Source organism: Furipterus horrens, unplaced genomic scaffold (genome assembly GCF_987537825.1).
Source record: "Furipterus horrens unplaced genomic scaffold, mFurHor1.1.pri manual_scaffold_6, whole genome shotgun sequence".
NCBI classification, from domain to species: domain Eukaryota; kingdom Metazoa; phylum Chordata; class Mammalia; order Chiroptera; family Furipteridae; genus Furipterus; species Furipterus horrens.
Genome location: NW_028327176.1, coordinates 148,227,998 through 148,248,651, shown reverse-complemented (window position 1 = coordinate 148,248,651; position 20,654 = coordinate 148,227,998). Strand labels below are relative to the sequence as shown.

The window sequence follows — 20,654 nt, the reverse complement described above, 5'->3', positions numbered from 1 at the left end:
TTAGTTATAGTAGAAATTACAAAAGTTCAATCCTCATAGCAAAAAACAAAAAAAACAAAAAACAAAAAAACAACATTCTAAGTCAAAGCTTCATTGTTGCCTAGAATGATAATACTTTGCATAAATAATAGGAAATGGCAAGATATTTCCTCATGGCATTCATTTTCGTTTTACTTCTCAGATACATTTTGAGTCATTTGGATTAGGTTTAATCCTTTCATTCTCTGAGCATCTTCTCTAGCTGTGAGAACTAAAATCATTTTTTATCACTCCCCTTTACCACCATCATCAAATAATCTCTCTTCATCTAACCATACAGTCTATATTTATTTCAGTTGCTGTCAACTACCACAAGCAATTTAAAACTATGGGTTCTTCTTGTTATCAGAGCAAATGGTTAATATTGTGATGTAGGGTATAGATGGTGAGAAAAACGCAGGAAGCCAGATCATCAAGCTCACAGTAAAGCCAGCCTTGGGTTTACTTTTAAAGCCAGACATGGGTTGCTCCACTTGTTTGCTAAACTCATTGTTTCTTCTTCTTAACTCTTTCTTCCCCCAATCCTTTTCCTTTTCAACAAGATCCATTGTCTGATTTTGGAAGTATGGGCATATTTGTAGCAATTTGCTAACATGACCTGACTGATCTTATGAAAGTATATTAATCTTTTTTTTTTTTTTTTTGGCAGAGGGCTTGTACAAGACAGCAGGAATAACCTCCAGTTGAGGGGCTTGGTGGTACTACTTATTTCTAAAGCAGCTGGGCCCAGCAGCATGAATGCTTCATGTCAGAACTATGACATGGTCAGTGGGATCTATTCATGGTAAGAAATTAGTCTTTTGACATTGCTTCCTAAATTGTATTTTCTTTTACTGAACAGTAGTAGTAGAAATCACTGTTTAGATCTTTGTTATTCCCTAATTGAAAAATAGATTAAAATATTTTGTAAGGTTTTAAAATATGAATTTTTATTGTTAACAAATCTGGTTGTCTGGGCTGCTCTATGCATAACTCTGGTAAATTTACTCGCATATATGTGCCGAATACTTGCATTTAAAATTTTCTGTTCATTACTGCCCCTCCTCCCCCATCAGGCTATCATTATATCTCTCTAGAGACCTCTTTGTCACTTAGTCCAGGATTTTTTATTTTTAAACCTACTCAAACTGATACGTAGTTGTAAAATAATGATGCATCTACCATTTTAGCAGATGTAGTCTACTTCAGTGCTATATAATTTTTTAATTTTGCTTATTTTTATGGTGAAGAGGTTTTTACTGAAGTTACTGAATCAGAAATTTTTACATTTCACATTTAAATTATAAATAAACTTATGAGTATGAGTCACATTTGTTGCATCTAAAACTTCGTTTTCATTTTGTTTTTTAAAAAATTACTGCATATTTTTTAGTAATAGTATATCATCAATAACTTTATTTAATCTTCATAGAGTACTTGGCACCATGTTAAGAGCCTCTATAGACTTAACAATCTTCCCTGGCTGGTGTGGCTCAATGGAATGAGGGCCAGCCTGTGAACCAAAGAGTCGTAGGTTCGATTCCCAGTCAGGGCACATGCCTGGGTTGCGGGCCAGGTCCCCAGTTGGGTTATGTGAGAGGCAGCCACACATTGATGTGTCTCTCCCTCTCTTTCTCCCACCCTTCCCCTCTCTCTAAAAATAAATAAATAAAATCTTTTTTTAAAAAGGAAGTAACAAACTACAGGTGAACTTTAGCACATGAAATTAAAACTACCCTAAAAATATGGGTGACAAGGACATTTTTCTCATGAAAACAAGCATTTCTAGAAACTTTGACTTATGGCTGATATATAAGAAGGGAACCGCCCCCAAACCCCCAAGAAAAACCAAAAACTGGAATTATCTTCTACTGGGTTGGTCCCTTGTAGTACAGGCTTTCCCTGCTAGATGAGTGTTCTCGGAACCTATCTGTACCAGTGTACTAGCTGGCATTGTTGAGAGGCTATGTTAGGCTTCAGTGAATTTTTTTTTTTTTTTGAAGACTTTCAACACGTTTACCCATTTCATGATGGCTGATTTATGAGCATACCTGCTCACGGCATGACCTCGTCCCATGCCCTATTCTCCCTATTCACTCAATCTGGCCCCCAGAGACATTTTTTTGTTTCCCCAGGTGAAAAAAAGTCCTCAAAGGGAAATGTTTTGCCATTGTGGAAGAGGTGAAACAAAAAATGGCAGAAGCACTAAAAGACATCAAAATGGATAAGTTCAAAAACTGTTTTGAGCAGAGGAAAAAATGTTTCAATAGGTGTATTGCATCAAATAGAGTACTTTGAAGGTGACTGAAGTTAAAACATGTAAGAATAAATAATTTTTTATAAATAAATTCCATTTTTGGAGGGTCCCCCCTTATATCTTATTGATTTAACTTAAAACTCAATCCACATCTAAAAAAAAAAAAAAAAAAAAAAAAACTCAATCCACATCTTAGATTTTTTAAATTGCTAGTTGTATTATCGATGCATGTTTTTTCTTCTATAATATTTAGAAATTACTGTTGTTTGTTAGCCATGAAATCCAGTGATCCTTCCTCATTAACAAGCAAACAAAATTATTATTGTTGTAGCTACAAATGATCTCTCCTTAATTTTTACTACTTATCCATATAAGTATCTTCACTGAAAGAGGTATCTTAGGATCATTTTTAGTTCCTACTCATTCTGGAATAATTTCTATTTTTTAGTGTTTTGTAGGTTACTGATCATTTTTATTACAGTTATTCCATTTGATCCTTGCAATAATTCTGTAGGTAAGAGTTGTTAGGATACTTATTCTACTACTGAGAAAACAGATTAAAAAATCATGAGACATTTTCAAGGTAGCACAACTGGCAATTGAGGTAAGTTGAGACTCTAGTTTTTTTCCAAATCTCATGTGTTTATTTTCTTGATTCCATTCTGCTTTTCTAGTCAGGTTTAAATAATTTATTTCATTTGTAGATTAGAGTAATCATTAAATTAATATACCAAAAAGGGTCTTCTTTTTGTATGTATTACTTTGGAAAACTGAATTAAAAGCAAATTGGTAAATCTTTAATACATTTACATCCTTCCTCCAAACTGTTTGAATTAGAGGTCAAAACTTTACCTTATAAATTCTGTAGAAAGCTCTTGACTGAGTTTAGTTGAAATAACTGGAGAAAACACATAAAGATCCATAATGAATACCAATAACCTGTTAATCCCTGGAAAGTAAACAGACTTCACATCATTTTGAATCCCATGTAACTGTATCTCTTTTTCCTTTGATTTCAGTGTTCTGATTTTGTCTTTGTTTTATTGGGCAGTTATCTATTCTTGCAATTGGGTAACCATACGTACTTCTAATGCACACCAGCCAAGTTTTGTTATCTCTAACTCTAAAATAACCCATGTAAAGTACTATTTGACACATAATAGGTGTTTAATAAATATTTGTTGCATTACTGAATCATCCCCGTTTTCTAGAAAAAGAAGCTAATACTGAGATTAAGACTTGGCTAATAGTGTTGGGAATTAAATCCTAGTTTTTCTCGGAAGTATATACCCTTTCTACTGTGTAGGTGCTCTTGCCTGTACAAGGTCTGTCCAGAAAGTATCCAGCCATGTAATATGAAAAATAGACATTCACCAAAGAAGATACAAGAAACATTCTACATAGAACAATGATGCCTCAGTCCCCGTCAAAGCAGCACTTTGGGGCCTCACACAGTTCTCCCAATCTCCATCAGCTACCCCATTATATTTTCCTGAATCTTATCAAAGTTCTGAAATCTCTTCCCTTTCAAAGGTGATTTTAGTTTTGGGAAAAGCCAGAAGTCACAGAGCGCCAAATTTGGGCTATAAGGGAGACTGAGTCACCTGGGTGATTTGATGTTTCACCGAAAAACTTTGCATAAGATGTGATGCATGAGTGGGTGCGTTGTCTTGATGATGCTACTAATCACCAGCTGTCCAGAGCTACAGCTTTCTGAATCATCCAAATAGTTTCCACAGAGGAATGTTCAAGCTTAATGCAAAATTTGATGCAGATTCATTGCTCTACTCATTCAGTCATTTTGAATGTGATGGACACACAGTACACATGCTCTTTTCAATGGCCTCTACCGCCCCCACTAACTAGTACAGTGATGTCATCATTGTTCACACAAGCACATTCCAGTCCACTCTCCTCAACTGCCAGGTTACACTGATGTCACAGAAACTGTTCTCTATATTAACGATGGCTGGACTTTTTCCAGACAGACCTTGTATGCATATAGTGTGCTGTGATGTGACCTTATCTAGCCTCTAAGAAATAGCTGCATCACCTTCTGAGCCTTCACAGGAATGTATACATTTGACTGACAGTCATTGTAATATGAGTAATTATAAAGAACTTTGCAAAGGAGTAAGTGTTGTCTTATGAATATAAAAATTTTCCAAATAATATAAATGGGTTTTGTACCCAAGTGTATAGAATCCAAGGAATAATCCTGGATTCAGGCTATTTTCTGTAATCAAACTTTATCCAGTATGTCATTGGTGATGTTTGGATGTTTTGTAGACTTGTTAATGTGAAAACATAATTTGGCATAGTACTATGACAAACCATTAATTTCTCTATCCCTGAAGTCATTTGTTTGGCTTCTGCTTTCTTAATTGTTCAAGTGTAACTTTTACTGGAGGTTTGTATCTATAATGCCACAATGAATTATTTAACATTTGAGGAAAGCACTGACTTGGGAGCTTTTTAAATTCACTTCCAAACTACTGGGATTTACATTGTTGGTATTTTTCTCTCATAAACTTGACTTTGATGTCAGATAATGGGACCTGAGTATATTACCTTAGGGACCAAAGTGAGTTAGGTGACCTCTTTTGTTTGGCCTAAGGATATAACTGATGGGTATAACTTGTAGATGTGTCTAGTGAACTGATCATATGGCCAAGAGAGGCAGAATTTAGGTTAAAATGTAATAACTATTATACATTTTGAAAAACAGGTAGGAGAACTACATTGATAAAAATGCACTATATACATCTACCATAGTCTTTTATGAAGAAAACTATGAGCTTTACATTTATTTTACCAATTCTGAGTTTAAAATTTGGTTAGAAAGGTCATCAGTCAAAAAATTACTAAATTTTATGTAAAAATATCCCTAACCACTTCTGAGAAAATAAGTTTATAACTTCTTGTTCTGTTAATAATAGGATATTTCTGAGCAATGAATAGATCATTACAGTATACAAAATGTAACATTTCAAAGTATAGACTTCTTTAATATAACATGATTAAATTTTTAAAAATTTAGGTGAATTTTTATTTTTACTAGTAGTTGTTTTAGCAATACTTGGCTCAGTTATTTCTTATCTAACTAGCAGTTATAAAGAGACCATATATTTTCAACCTACCTTCATTGCCTGAAATGTCCCAAAACCTCTTGTTAACTTTGGTGGAAAAAATTGAAATAAGTTTGCCAAACACATTTTCTTTTCTTTCTCAGTATCCAGCTAGACTATATTTGCGAGTTTTATACATCTCTGTATCTCACCAGCGTCTTAGACATACTATTCATTTAAATATTTAGATGACTGAACCTTCTGTTAGCATAAGTATTCTAGACCAAAATAAACATTTGAACACACATTTGCAGTAGATGCATTTTAGAGTAGTTAACATGGACCATGTCTTACAGTGACTGTACCTTATTATGTCCTTTGCAACCTCAGTTCAGGATGTGAGCTGTAAGAATCTAAAGCACTCTTCATGGAACAGTCTTAATTTTTTAACTTAGTTATTATGCAAAGGTAAAGCATTATACAATGTGACAGTTAAAGAAGGAAAAGAAAAGTATTAGTGGACTACACACACACAAAAAAAATAACAACATAACAAAAAACATTGCAGAATATCTAGTAAATTTTTTTTAATCCCAAGTTTTTTTTCCTCCTACTTTGACCTATCTCCTCTTTCAGTACATTTTATTTATGCATCTCTATTATCTGCATCTTCCATTCTGGTATCTCTGTGGCTTGAAGTTTTACTGATCAGTTTTAGGTTTTCCTGAGTTTGTGTTGCCCTCTACACCATTTCTGGAAGAAGGAGAATGAGCTGCTGCTGGGAGACCAGTGCTATGACATTGCTCCTTCTAGGTGTCAGGTCAGTTGATGAATAAGAATAAAATTATGGACTGATCGTTTTGCGTATTTATTGATAATGCTGGTATGAGAAGACTGTATACTGTATTTCAAATTATCTATTTTCCCCATATTTTCCCACCATTCAGCATGTTCCCAGCACACAGATGGCAGCCAATGACTACTTGATCGTGACTTAATAATAATAATAATAATAATAAATAATAACATATTTTTTATTACTATTAAATCTTGAAACAAGGAAGACCTTGCTAAAAGGTTCCAAAATGCTGAACCTATAAAGAAAAAGATTAATACATTTGACTACATAAAAGATAATTCTTCAATGGAATAAAATTCCTACAAAGTCAAAAGGTAATTGCCAAAATTACAGAAATATTTGCAGCATATATAACAAAGGGCCATGTTTTAACAAACAAACCAGTTGAGGTTCTTATAAATCAAGAAGAAAAAAGATAATACAACACAAACATGGACAAAAAATAGGAATAGGCTGTGTGAAGAAGTATCATAGATGATTAGTAAAACAAAAGGTAGAAAAAGGCTGGATCTCATCATAAGGGTCAAATTAAAATAAAATTATAGTTTTCTCCCGTCATTGGCAAAGATTAAAAAGTTTGATACCCAGTATTTGCGTTTGTGAGGAAGTAGGTATTTGAAAGCTTTGTTAGCAGAAACATTAATTGGTATAGTTACTTTGAGAATAATTTGGTGATAGCTATCAATTTTATTTTAATCCAGCTACCCTCTGATTTAACAAAAGTACATGCTGATATATGTATGTATAAGAATGCTCTTATAGCAAGAACAACAACCCCCCTGCCCCCCCCCCCAAAAAAGAAATAACCAAATGTCTGTCCACCAGTAGGGCACGTATTGCTGTTGATGCAAGGCAGTATCAAGTGTTTGTCTAAAACAACTGGAGATCTGTATGTGCTGATCTGGAAAGATCTCAAAGAATCATATGAAAAAAGCAAGATACAGAAACATATTATGGTTTGATCCCATTGGGGCTTGAATGGGTGGGCATTGGATTTTTTATGCATGGAAGAGGTTTTAAAGGAGTCACAAAGAGCTGTTTATAGTGTCACCTCTGGGGAGAGGCAGATAGTGGGGGGAAACTATTTATTATATGTCCTCTTTAGTGGTCTGAATTATTTTTAACTGTATACGTGTTTTACTAATTTACACTTTTTAAAAACTGGTAAAAAAAGAAAAGAAAAAAACTTGCTGAATGAAGGTAGTTGATCTAATCCTGTTATTAAAATGAGGGTCTTACAGTCCCTGAGCTGATCTGAACTTTTTATTTTTTGCCCTCTTTGACAAGATCAAATATCCTGTGAACATGGGTAAACTATAGATTTCCTTTTTCATAAAAAAAGCAGGTGAGAAGCAAAATGATGTCTTTAGGTCTTTAGATTAACTTTCTTAGGTTTACCATCAATTTCTTGTGCTAATTCTCTTTCAACTCTATTATTCAATTGGTTAAGATTAGATTAATGATATATATGCTAAGGTAATTGTTGGACTTCAAGAACTAATCACAATAAAGCATTATAAACATAACTGTAAATTAAATTTCAAAACATCTTAAATTTATTCATTTTAACATTACTTTCTCCTTGAAGGGAAAATTGGTATGGCTTGGTGTGTTGTTATAGAAAAGTGGTATAATACTTGGAGGCCTATGTGAAATCTTAAGAAGAGAAGTGGAGAATATAAAAAGCTATGAAAGAAGTATTTTGGGGTTTTAAAAAATATATCTTTAAATTTAGGGAATTGGTCTCAGTTGCAAATATTGTAGTTCATAATTTATCATTTTAATGTGCTACTAATTAGCTTCTGATGACTTCTAATTATAGTAAAAATAGGCTACAACTATCAGCTCTCACCTTCACATGTTAGAATTTGGCACTTAAAGGTGTCAAACAATTAACAAACTACATTTCCTTTGGTGATTGACTAAATCAAAAAACACCTTAAAAAATGAGGCTTAAATAGGAACATGTTGATCTTATTATTTATTTAGGGCTCAGTTATATTAATGTGAAATAATTTACATATATAGCGTTAAAAGAAACTGTTATTATTATTATTTTTTGATGATGACATTTGTAAATGCATTAGAAAATAGTAGAAGAAATCTCACCTAGCTGATAATTACATTGGTTGGAGGATACAGGGAGGAGAGAGATTTGGGAATAAGTAGGTATAGGGGGATAGTCAAAGGGAACTTTATTTGTAATATTTCAGTTTTTTAAATAAAGGTCTATTCATACCATTTTGTATAATTAAAATTAACTTCAAAATTAAAAGAAAGTTCTAGTTCATACTTAGAAATCATTGAAAGCCTATTTAAGAAATGTATCTTTTGTACTACAAGAACCTGGGACATGGAGAGTGCTTATTTAAAACGATTATGCTAAAAAAAAAAAATAAAAATTTAAAATAAAATAAAATGATTATGCTGAATAATTGAATTTAGAGTAGGCTTTTGTAGATAAAGATACCTTCACTTCTTTTGAGAGAGATCTGAAGAGATGAAAGCAGGTACAGTTTGATTATATATTCCTATTGATTGTATTTCATTTACAACAATAAAAATAAACTCCAGATACAAACCTAACAACATTACTAATTCATTACAACCAGTACTTATTTTCTTCATTAACTTTTCATTGTTATTTTCAACTTACACAGCATGCACAAATGCAGCAATTATATGTTGAACAAGAAAGAGGAAGGCTCTTTATGTTTAACATACTGTACATCAGAAGTCATTACTTCACCAGAGCTGTTGGAGAAACATAAAACAAGATCAGCCCCTTTCAAAACCAGTATAATTAATCACAAAAAGTAGATGGCTCAGTTACTAATTTTCTCAACTGAGATTTTATTGTATATAAATATCTTGTTATGGATTAGCCTGCCTGACTACATCATAGGGGAAAAAAAGCTGTATTGTTTTGTTAATAGATGAAAAAATCTTTTTCTTAAAGAAGGCCTCTATGTTGATTGGTAAGAAACCACAAAGGCAATGTCCGATGTCTAATTCTGCATTTTAAACAGTGTTTTGTGCTTGATATTCATCATAGTAAAATGTTAGTTCTATGAGGAAGACTTGCAGTCACTTAAAGTGTTTAATGACGAAGTTTCCTTAATAGCTTCATGACTTAATGCTGATTCTTTTAACCCAAACTCAAGGCACTACCAGTGCTAAACAGTGTGGTATAAAAGAGACATGGGTTAAAGGCCAGAGATCTGGGTTCGTGTCTCAAATCTGTAATGATTAGTTATTTGACCTTACACAAGCTGCTTAATCACCCTGTGTGGTTACTCTTGTACAAGATGAGGATAATAATGGGCTTCAAATCAGGGAACCTAACAGGGCATATATCCAGCTAGGTTTGAGTAATGTGTGGTCCAGTATAGCACGTCCTAACCAACTCCTCTCTGCAAGGCACAGGGCTGAAAACTGAGGAAAATGCTAAATTAATAAGAAATAGTCTTTGACCTCAAGTGACAAGGTAAGGAAACCATTTATGCATCTAGCAGCCCTCTGACACTATTGATGCAGTTTCATTTCTAGAACTCTGTTTGTAGAACTTAACTTCTAGAACTATAATTATATTCACTCTTGGGCTAATAATCCATCCATGTTCACTGGCAGCCCTTTGTTTAACTAAAGCCAAATAGTCCTTAATACTGCTCACATAAGATGCTAGGAGAGAGCTGGCATCTACAGGTGGCTTAGTGCCTGAGGAGCTCCTTCCTCACTATGCCCTTAGGCTTTTTTCCTCACTCTTGGACTGTGTAGCTGGGTGGCAGTGGTGGTAACAGAGGCAAAGAGAGCAGGTCCTCAGGTTGGTTACCTCTAGTCCTGGCATCCTTCCTTTCTGTCATTACCAGCATCTTGAGTTACCATTTTCCGTGACTAAGATTTTCCCTGTTCCTTCCTCTTCTGTTCAAGTTTAAAGTTTTTAAGTGGAGGAAAATATTTTTAATTCTTCAGTGGTGTTCCATTCCCTACAGGATTAAATACAAATTCCTTAACACAGCAGCAAGCACTTCCTAGCCAGTGCTAGAGTAAGAAGTAGAGAGGGTAGTAAGTATGATCATGGTTTTTCTTTGCTCACCAAGAAAAAAAGTATTTGCAAAGGAAGGGTTGATCTAATAAAATTATATAGGCTCGATCAGGAAGGAAGTGGGGCTATGGGCTCCAAAATTGTGGAGAAAGTAGTGATTCAGGACTGGAGGTCATGATGATTCCTATTACAGGCTTAGAGGTAGTAAAGCTGTGACAGAACTCAGAGATTAGGAAATTGTACATAAAAAGTGGTTTTCTTTTAAAGTAGGATATTTGAATTGAACATTTCAGAGGCAGGACAGTTCTGAATGGTAAGGTCCAGTTGTTTCTGAGAGTGGAGTTGACAGAATATAGTAGAGGTTGAATCAAGTAGATTGAGAAACTACAAGGTGGATAGTTTGTGTGATTGAAGTCAACCAGGAGAACAACAGAACTGAGCAAGATGCCAAAGACTTTAATGAATACATAGTGACAGAGAAGAGGCATGACGGCAGAAAGTAGAGCTGGAGTCAAAGAACAGTGGTTTTCTCAAGATGATGAAGAAACAATGAGAGCACTGGTCCCACGTCTCAGCTGCTGAGTTAATGGTTTGTAGGAGGTTAAGTATATACCCTTACAAAGATACGGGGATTTGAGTACTCCAGGAAAAGCCTTGGCTCAGTTAGAACCAGAACCTAGAGGCAATGTTTTGTCAATTTCTAGGACATTTAACACAAGGATACATTTTTAAAAATACAGACTGATTTGTGTATATGTTTTTCCAGTGGGCAGTGTATTCTAGAGGTCAGAGCTTGTGTTTTCAGTCATCTTCCAACCATACACCTCTACTACCACTGAATCTTTTATTATATTTTGTACCTCAGGGCACTTCTTATCTTGTAGTAATTCATATACCTATCCTAACTCTCTGCTAGATTTGTTTATTCACTCATTGACCAGTTCACTCATTCAACAAACATTGCTTGAGCACCTGCTATGTGCAGAGCTGACTTTAATAAATATAGAAAAATAATAATTATTACTATAGCTAATATATAACAAGTTTTCTATATGTCTGGCACTATTCTATGTGCTTTATATATATTAACTCCTTTGATCCTTACAATTGATTAACAAAAAATCACTTTTCTTGGGCAACAGGCTTAGAGAAATGTAATGACTTGATCAAGTTTATAGTATAGGTAAATGACAGAGTTGGGATTCAAACCACATTTGACCATAGAATCTGTGCTGTCTCCGTTACTGTAGATAGCCTCTGAATTAGGGTGCCCTAAATACTCATATACTTTCTTACTCATTTTGATATCCTCAGCACTGAGCACAAATCTCTGTGTTTGGTGGAGAGAAACCAGGTTACAGAATTTTTCTTTGGCCTCCAAAGCCCTAACACCATGGTGAGCATATTAGTGCTCCCTAATCATTATTCAATTATTGAGACAAAATTTCTTTTTGTTTTGTGGTTGACTCTGGATATGGTCATGCTCTATACCATTTAAAAAAAAACAACTTTTATGTCTTTAGGCTCTATTTTTTTTTAACTATACATTTCCTTTCACAGATTTATTCTTTATCTGTTGAGATAGATACCTATATATTTTCTTTGATAAAGCAACCTTTGTGTGTGTGTGTGTGTGTGTCCCCAGTAGATGTTCTCCCTAATGGGCTTCCTATATAGACAAAGAACAATGTATATTTAATTTGTCATTAGTCCTGAAATGATGAGTGCTACAAATTTTGATATTAAAAACCATTACATTCATACTTATTGGAGACACTGTTTCAAGGAAATACCTGGATAGTTATGCACCTACAAGATTTGCTGCTGTCCACAGGTAATTTACATCCTGCAGTAATATGAAGCTTCTATTACTCTTATTATAATTACTAAAATATTCATTGCAAACAATGATATAATGGATTTTCAGAGGCTATGCAAAAGAGAACCAACAAACTGAGAACACAAAACAAGTTTCCACCCCTTATTTCCAAAGCTGTAGTTAATCACTTGAACACTATCCAAATATCATGGAAAGCTGGCAGACTTTTCTTTGCAGCAGGCTTGTAAAAATGTTTATGATTTACAGCTTGTTATGCCATGCAAACGACTGTGTTCTCAGTAAAGGAGAGTGAGAAAATACAGTAGTGCAATTACTTAAATCCCTTTTGTTAGTTGTTTTCTGGCAACAGTGGAAGGATACCTTGTACTTAAAATGCATTTCTGTATTTAATTTTATATCATTCAATGTAGAACTTTAAAAAATAGGAATCTACTTTTTATCTCTCTTTGTTGATAGGCTAAAGCAATTTTAATTTAACAAAACAAGCTGAAAATCAGAATTTTCAGGGAATTGAGATGGAATAGTACTAAATTATTAGGGTTTAATTCAATTTATGGCTTCCTTTTTGCAAGCCTGTTTTTCTTTTTGACACAGCTGCAATGCTTAATATGCAACTCGTTATTTTTAAATCTACCTTATAAAAATTTTGCTTTATCACTTTGGAAATTAATCTTCCTCAGGAACAATCAGAGGTATAGGCAAGGTAATTTGGATCTCTCTGTAATCTGTTGAATATATCCACCCATTTTAGGTATTTCCTTAGCCTTTTCTAATTTTGTTGGTTCCCCTCTTACATTCATAAAGCCCCTAAAGTTAGTACCACATACTATTTTGTGGTTTACATTCTCTCTGCCTGATACACTGCTAAAAGTGTATACTCAATAAATATGACCTTTATTTTGGTGGGAAAGTAGTACCTCTGTGAAGGACTAGCTAAAGCTCATTTGTAGGTGCTTTACCTTATATGTAGGCCTTCAGTAAGGGAAGTTCCTAAGAGAGGCCAGTAAAAACACAGGAACTTTTATTTAAAAGTCTATAGGCTTTTTCCTTCTCATTCTTCAGCTCTACATGGGAAGATGGGGGGCTTTCTATTGACTTTGTATTTCTCTGAAGCTGAAGAGGAAAATTTTATGTTTAAATATTTAAAACATTTAAAACAGCATGATTAATTTTCTTATTTACCTATTTGTTTTAGAATTAATTTAGAAGGTGGGGGCTTTGTAATACTTAATCAGTTCTTATTCATTATATACTTTTTTTCATAAACATACAATCAGTTATTGAGTTTACTTAAATGGGAATTATTGTATACTTACAATTCATGTTTTTCAAGAAATAATGGATTATTAGAGAAAATTGGATTGTATCTCAGTATCAAGGCATTATTACTTTTATTGTCATCGTCCTCTTCAGGTAACTTTTGCTGTAAAAATTTGTATTTTACAAACACACTAAAACTTTGTTTTCTACTTTAAAGCTTTTTCTTCTTTTTTAATTATTTTTATTTTTTTTATTTTTAAAAATATGTTTTATTACTACCAGCAGGAGGGACATGCATGGGGCGATGGATACACTGGGCTCAGGGTATGTGTGGTCTGTGAGGAGGTGATGATCACTGGGAAGCTGGAAGGAAAGGGTGGGTCTGGAGGCCAGCTCCAACGGCTCCTCAGGTACGCTTCTGAGAACGGCTAAAGGAGTCATGGCAAGCTACTGCCAGGCCGCCAATAAGATAAAGAAATTCTTGGAAATCTAGCTGCCCATCATTGTTCATGTCCAATCTTTTCATCATACGATCAAGGACACCGGGGTCCTTCTGGCCCTTTGTGAAGGCAGCCAGTTCTGTATTCATGAAGGTTAGGAACTCAGTCTTGGAAAGTGGATAGCTGTTACTGTCCTTTCTGGCATACCTCTGGAACACAGCAATCAGAGACTCGATGCACCGCTCGGTCTCTGTAGGGCTGGACATTTTTGCCATGTCGGAGTAGAGCGAGGAGCGGAAGCTGTGAACGGGGAGTGGTGCAGTGAGCTCTGGGCGGTGGCGGGCCAAGCTTTTTCTTTTTTAAGGTAAATATTGTAACAGCCTTAAAGCCATCTCTGATTGTTTCAAAGTAAAAAAAAAAAAAGAACGAGTATGAAGATTTATTGTTTTCTTGGCTTCTTCCTTTTGAGAAGAGATCTGAGATTTGCTGGAGCCCAGCCCCTTTGGGCAGGAGGACCAGGCGCCTGGAACTGCTCTCCACTGACCTCTTCTGGCCTTCTCCTAGATGTGTGGTGGAAGGGGATGGCTGCTCTCTTAGAATGCCTTCGTGAAAGAAAGGGGACATTTCAGAGGAGGGAGATTAGCCAGTGCCGACTTGTGATGATAACCTCCCAGCCTCTTTACCACCTGGGAGTCCTTTTGCTATTCTCCTACCCTCCTGTTAAAAAGAGTCTGTTTACCAAACACACTTGACATGTGAAACAGTGATTACTTTATTTTCTATTTTTTTATTAGATGTTTGTAACTGACAGTCTGAGCATCGGATGACCACGAGGTAACTACTACTATCACATCTTATTCATGAGTACAAAACTAAAGAAAATTGACATTTTTATTAAGAGATAAAATGCAGGGGTGAATGAATGGCTTTCCTTAGACATTTTGGAAAGTAGGAAGTAATTCACTTCTGTGAAGAATTCTTTATCTACTATGAAGAACCCTTAAAGATCTGGGGAATTCAGACGGGGAACCACTGATTTAGACAGTGTCATCAAGCAATTCATGATCAAATACTGTTGCTATAAAAATGGTGACCGTTACTAATTTAGTGCATTTTCAAGCAGTGAAAAGTGCCCCCTTTGTTATTGTTATAAATGATGAGTATTGTATCAGAAGCTTTTACTTTTACCCATGGAATAGGATTTGGAGGTGTAACCCAAAGCCCTGATGGTTTCCAAGGCAGAGCTCCCTTCCTTCCTAAAACTGGGAGGTCAGGCAAGGTTTTAATCCATGTGCCATCTTTGGAAAATGCATTAGCTCTTCTTTACATTCTGAGATAGAATAGCAGGTGTGTCACACACACACACGAAAAGGCTGTATTTCCAGGGGCTCCATTAAAGTCTATAATTCAGCCTGTTAGCTTATGACTGTTTGTTTCCCCCTCTCTTCCATTTTCTGCCCTTCTTTCTTAGTTTATCATATTTTATCTGTCACACTCCTGTCCCATGGTTTCCCCACTTCATCTGGTTGTGCTTTTTGTCTTTAATTGAACACCATCTAATAATACCTAAACCATCTTAAATTCTCTAGAATAAGGCAGAAGTGAGAGCAAATGAGTGATGGGAAGAAAAGACACACTGACAAAATGACCTTTCTGCCAGGGCCTCTCGGTGCCCTTCTGTGGTGGGCCACCAATGCTCTTCCCTGAATCCATCTTCAGCAGTCTCATTCTTGTTTAGGTCCTTGAAGTTCATAATTACACATGGTAATGAAATGAATTTAGAGCAGTAAATTACCAGTATGGGGCCCCATTGCTTTTTCCTTTTCTGTAATTCAACAATATGACTTCTTATTGTACCGTTATTATGATTATCACCTCATGATGCTCTATACCTTAAGTGACTTCCAATGTTCTTTAGTTGGGACTTTTCCTGGTAGAAAAAAAAAAAACTGAGCCAAAGAAAAGTCAAAGTCAGGAATTGTGCCGCAACCATTTAAACAAAGCTTTATGTACACAATGTGTACATAGTTATAGACATAGTTTTTAAAAATCTTTGGAACCTATACTTATTATTTATTTAATAGATGAAAATCTTGGAAGGTCAAATACTGCTGCATTAAAACACTGTCGAGAAGGGAAAATGGTAGTCATATAAAAAACGAAATCATTGTAGATATACAGGATCTAGTTTATAAATACAGTATTCCCTCACTTATCGCGAATATTACATTCTAGACCACCCCATGATAGGTGAAAATCTGCAAAGTAGAAACCTTACATTTATTTTAGTATTTATATATATTTTAAGGCCTTATAAACAATTCCCGCACACTTATAAACCGTTCCCAGTCTTTTCAGTCTTTTATTAACCTTTCCCACTCCCTTATTAACCTTTTCCACACTTTTATAAACACTACTTATATTCTTAAACATATTCTACACTCTTAAACCTACGTAACTTTAACAACATACATATACAGTACCACAAAATCCCGCGATATAGCGAAAAATCTGCGATAAATAATTAAATATAATATTTATAAAATCCCACAATACAGTGAGGCCGTGATATAGAGAGAGACTACTGTACACAATATTCACAAAAAGAGGAAATCTGTACTCTGGAAGAAATGAAGCTTTTACTATCATAATGCCGCAGTCCACTCAAGAACCTATTGTATCATAGATTATAGCTATATATAGTTCTATACTAGGACATAATGACATTTTCATTTAAAAAACAAAAGCTTTTGTGTACTAGATACCATAATCAATTAATCTACTTTCAGTCCTTTCAAAGTTTATTATGTTACATCTATTTTGAGAGTAGACACACATGTATTAGATGTGTAACATCTCACACTTTCATCATGTTTAAGGGGAAAGAGACAAGGATACTTACCATTTTTGCAAAGATAAAAATCAATTAGAGTAGCCAATGAAATTCAAAATTTGACCACTGAATAATATAGCATGTTATTCAGTCAGACCTGCAGTTAATTAAAATGGATAATATATTTATTCATTCCAAAATTTGATTGATCATAAAGCTCATCATTCCAGCTTCAGTATGTTTTCTTCCAATTTGGGATCAGCTTTTTAAAAATACCCCTTAAAATTGTATATTCTGATTATCTGAGGTAAATGATCCCACCTCAGCCCCCTTGCTCTTCACATCTCCACATTCTCAGTTTATTTCTTCCCACAGTTCTCTACTAGGTAGAATTGTTCTTTAGGTCCTACTTTAGGTGTTACTTCCTTTGGGAATCCATCAAGATTTGGGTTAAGTCCCCTTTCTCTGGGCTCCCTTGGAACCCTGAGTTTACTTCTATGATAGCAAGTATTGCCCAGGATTGAAATCATTTCGTGTCCTGTCTAAATCCTTCACTGATCTGGTCATGAGCTTCTTGAGGACGGAGCAATGGTTTTCTTCCCCTTTTTTTGATGCATTCTCAGAGGCTATCACAGAGATTGACATGTGACAGGCTTTCAATAAATGTTCATTAAATGAAAGCAATGGATCCTTGAATATTCACCACAATTGCAGTCAATTAATAATACAATACAGGAAAGTATATTTGAAATATTATCTTCTATCTATGATGAATTGTACCATTTTATTAACAACTGATCAGGACTTTAGAAATCTCTTCAAAATACCTCTTTGCTACAACTGTTTACCCTGTCAGTAATTGAGATGCTAATAATCATTTATCTGATGCTTTGACAAAAATCCATTAAGTGTCTGTTATTTAGCAGGATCTTTTTAGTTATAACAGTTATAGCCAAAATTCCAATTTATTAAATATCAAGAAATGTAGGTTTGCCACAAAGGTGAGAAACTAGGTTATCTTTTTTTAAGAAAATAAGTATTTATAGCAATAAGTAAGTTTATAACCATATTGTGCAAAAATAAGTTGATGTAAATGAGACATTTCAAAGTATAGGTTGATGCTTCATCATCTACTTTAATTTTGTGACTTTTATCAGTTGGTGTCACCACCTTACTGTTATTTTAAGATATTTTTTTAGGGATATTTAATTAAATAATGTGGTGTTTGCTTATTTCAAACACTCTGTCTTTGTTCCTGTCAAAGCCATGCTAGCAGGGCATTGCTTCTTTTCCCCCTTTTGTTAATATTCTGTGTGAGATAATGGTTTTGCAAATAATAGATTCCAAGGACCTTTGGTCCACCATTACTATAAAATAAAATGCAACTTAATTTTTTCTGGGTATAATGGTTTTAACCTTGTGTACTAATTTGACTGTGCTTGTGGGGGCAGATCCTTAAATGAGACACAAATGAAGGAAAAATTGCTAATGCTGCCACTGTATATCTAATGAGCACTGTGTAATAAACCATAACCTCTTCGACATTTCTCTGGAAAGCGGCATGATTATTTTGGATGGCTAGCCCTTTTGTGGATGGCTCATTACCATCTGGCATAATATGTATTGATAGAGACTGTAATTGTCAACTCCTATTTGACATGCTGCCTCTAATAAATATGGCTTGCATCACTGGTACCCACTAATGGTTATATGGGAAACTGTAATTAAAGAAAAAATTATATATATTTTAGATTTAAAAAATAGTATATATGTATATAAAATGACTCTATAGAGGATTGTCTGCTTTCCCCCCTCCCCTTTGCAGCTTCTTGTCTTAAACTATTTGAAGCTTCCCCTGAGGATAGGTGCTCTTTTATCAGTATGGGGCCAACATATGACAAGACCTGTGTGTGTGTGAGAGAGAGAGACAGGGAGAGACAGAGAGACAAAGACCGAGAGAGAAATTTTTCTCCACACTAAAGAAATGTATCTCCATTGACAAAGAAGTGACACTATGAAAAGCTTTTCCTTTGTATGTATAAGATCCATAAATTGTAGTTTATATTTCTGGTTCACTTCATGACTGTACTGCTTTATAGCTACAGAGTCTCATAGTATTCACCCTTCCCATGGTTTTCTTTACCTTTATTTTTCTTGACTTTATTTTGTTATAAGAAATTAATGTTTTTTACAAACCGTTATATGCCAACAAATTGGAGAGTCTGGAAAAAATGTAGAAATTCCTAGAAACATACAATATTCCAAAATTAAGTCAGGAAGAACTAGAAAATCTGAATAGACAGATTACAACTAATGAAATTGAAGCAATAACCAAAAGACTCCTAACAGCCCTGGCCAGTGTGGTTCAGTTGATTGGAGCATCGTCCTGTAAACCAAAAGGTCATGGGTTCAGTTCCCAGTTGTGGGGCACATGCCTAGGTTCCAGGTTTGGTCCCTGGTCAGGGTGCATACAAGAGGCAACTGATTGATGTTTCTCTCTCAAATCAATGTTTCTGTCCTTCTCTACTCCTCCCTGCCCCCGTCTCTAAAATCAGTAAGCAAGTCCTCAGGTGAGGATTAAGGAAAAAATAAAAGAGCTCCCAACAAATGGAAGTCTTGGACTAGATGGCTTCACAGGTGAATTTTACCAAACACTAAGAGAAGAATTAACACCTCTCAAACTATTCCAAAATTTTCAAGAGGAGGGAAGACTCCCAAACTCATTTTATGAGGCCAGCATTATCCTAATCCCAAAACCAGATAAAGACACTGCAAAGAAAGAAAATTATAGGCCAATACCCCTGATGAACATAGATGCTAAAATCCTCAACAAAATATTAGCAAACTGGATCCAGCAATATATTAAAAAGGTCATACACCATGATCAAGTGGGTTTTATTCCGGGGTGCAGGTTTGGTAAAATATCTGCAAATCTGTAAATACAATACACCACGTAAACAAAATGGAGGGTAAAAAGCATATGATCATATCAGTAGATGCAGAAAAAGCATTTGATAATATCTAGTACCTATTTATGATAAAAACTCTGAGCAAAGTGAGGATAGAGGGAATATAACTCAACATAATAAAGGCCATATGTGACAAACCCACTGCTAATATCATACTCAATGGGCAAAATCTAAAAGCATTTCCCTTAGGATCAGGAAAAGAGACAGCAATGTTTGCTTTTGCCATTCTTATTCAACGTAGTACTGGAAGTCCTAGCCACAGCAATCAGACAACAAAAAGAAATAAAAGGCATCCAAATTGGAAAGGAAGAAGTAAAATTGTCATTATTTGCAGATGACATGATACTGTATATAGACAACCCTAAAGATTCCACCAAAAACCTACCAGAACTGATAAATTAATTCAATAAAGTAACAGCTTACAAAATTAGTACCCAAAAATAAGTTGCATTTTTTTATGCCAATAATGAACTGTCAGAAAGGAAAAATAAGAAATCAATTCCACTTACAATTGCACCCTCCACCCCCAGAATACCCAGGGATAAATTTATCCAAGGATGTAAAATACCTGTACTTGGAATATTATAAGAAATTGAAGAAAAAAAATTCAAGAAGATACAAATAAGTGGAAGCATATACCATGTTTGTGGATAGGGAGAATTAACATCATTAAAACATCCATACTACCCAAGCAATCTATAGATTCAGTGCAATTCCTATCAAGATACCAATGGTATATTTCACAGAACAAGAACAAATATTTCAAAAATTTACATGGAACTACAAAAGATCTCCAAATAGCTACAACAATGTTGAAAAAGAAGAACAAAGTTGGAGGAATCATACTACCTGATATCAAAGTATACTACAAGGTCATAGCAATCAAAACAGTATGGTACTGGCAAAGAAACAGATATATAGATCAATGGAACAGAATAGAGAACCCAGAAATAGAACCACCCCTTTTTGACCAAGGAGGCAAGAACACGCAATGGGTAAAGATGGTCTATTCAATGTAGATTTGTGCAGCCAGGGTGGAAAGCAGTATGGAGATACCTCAAACAA

The 20,654-nt window shown here is 34.8% G+C and overlaps 1 protein-coding gene and 1 pseudogene across 1 annotated transcript in view; one reads left to right on the top strand and one right to left on the bottom strand.

Moving 5' to 3' along the window:
- PDSS2 (decaprenyl diphosphate synthase subunit 2) overlaps positions 1 to 20,654 on the top strand; it is a 236,747-nt gene that overhangs the window by 98,107 nt on the left and 117,986 nt on the right. The window contains exon 2 of the mRNA XM_090279725.1: positions 689 to 823. Within this exon, the coding sequence (XP_090135851.1) occupies positions 689 to 823 (135 nt within the window). The remainder of the gene's footprint in view (positions 1 to 688; positions 824 to 20,654) is intronic.
- On the bottom strand, positions 13,593 to 14,125 carry LOC150007569 (protein S100-A11 pseudogene; annotated as a pseudogene).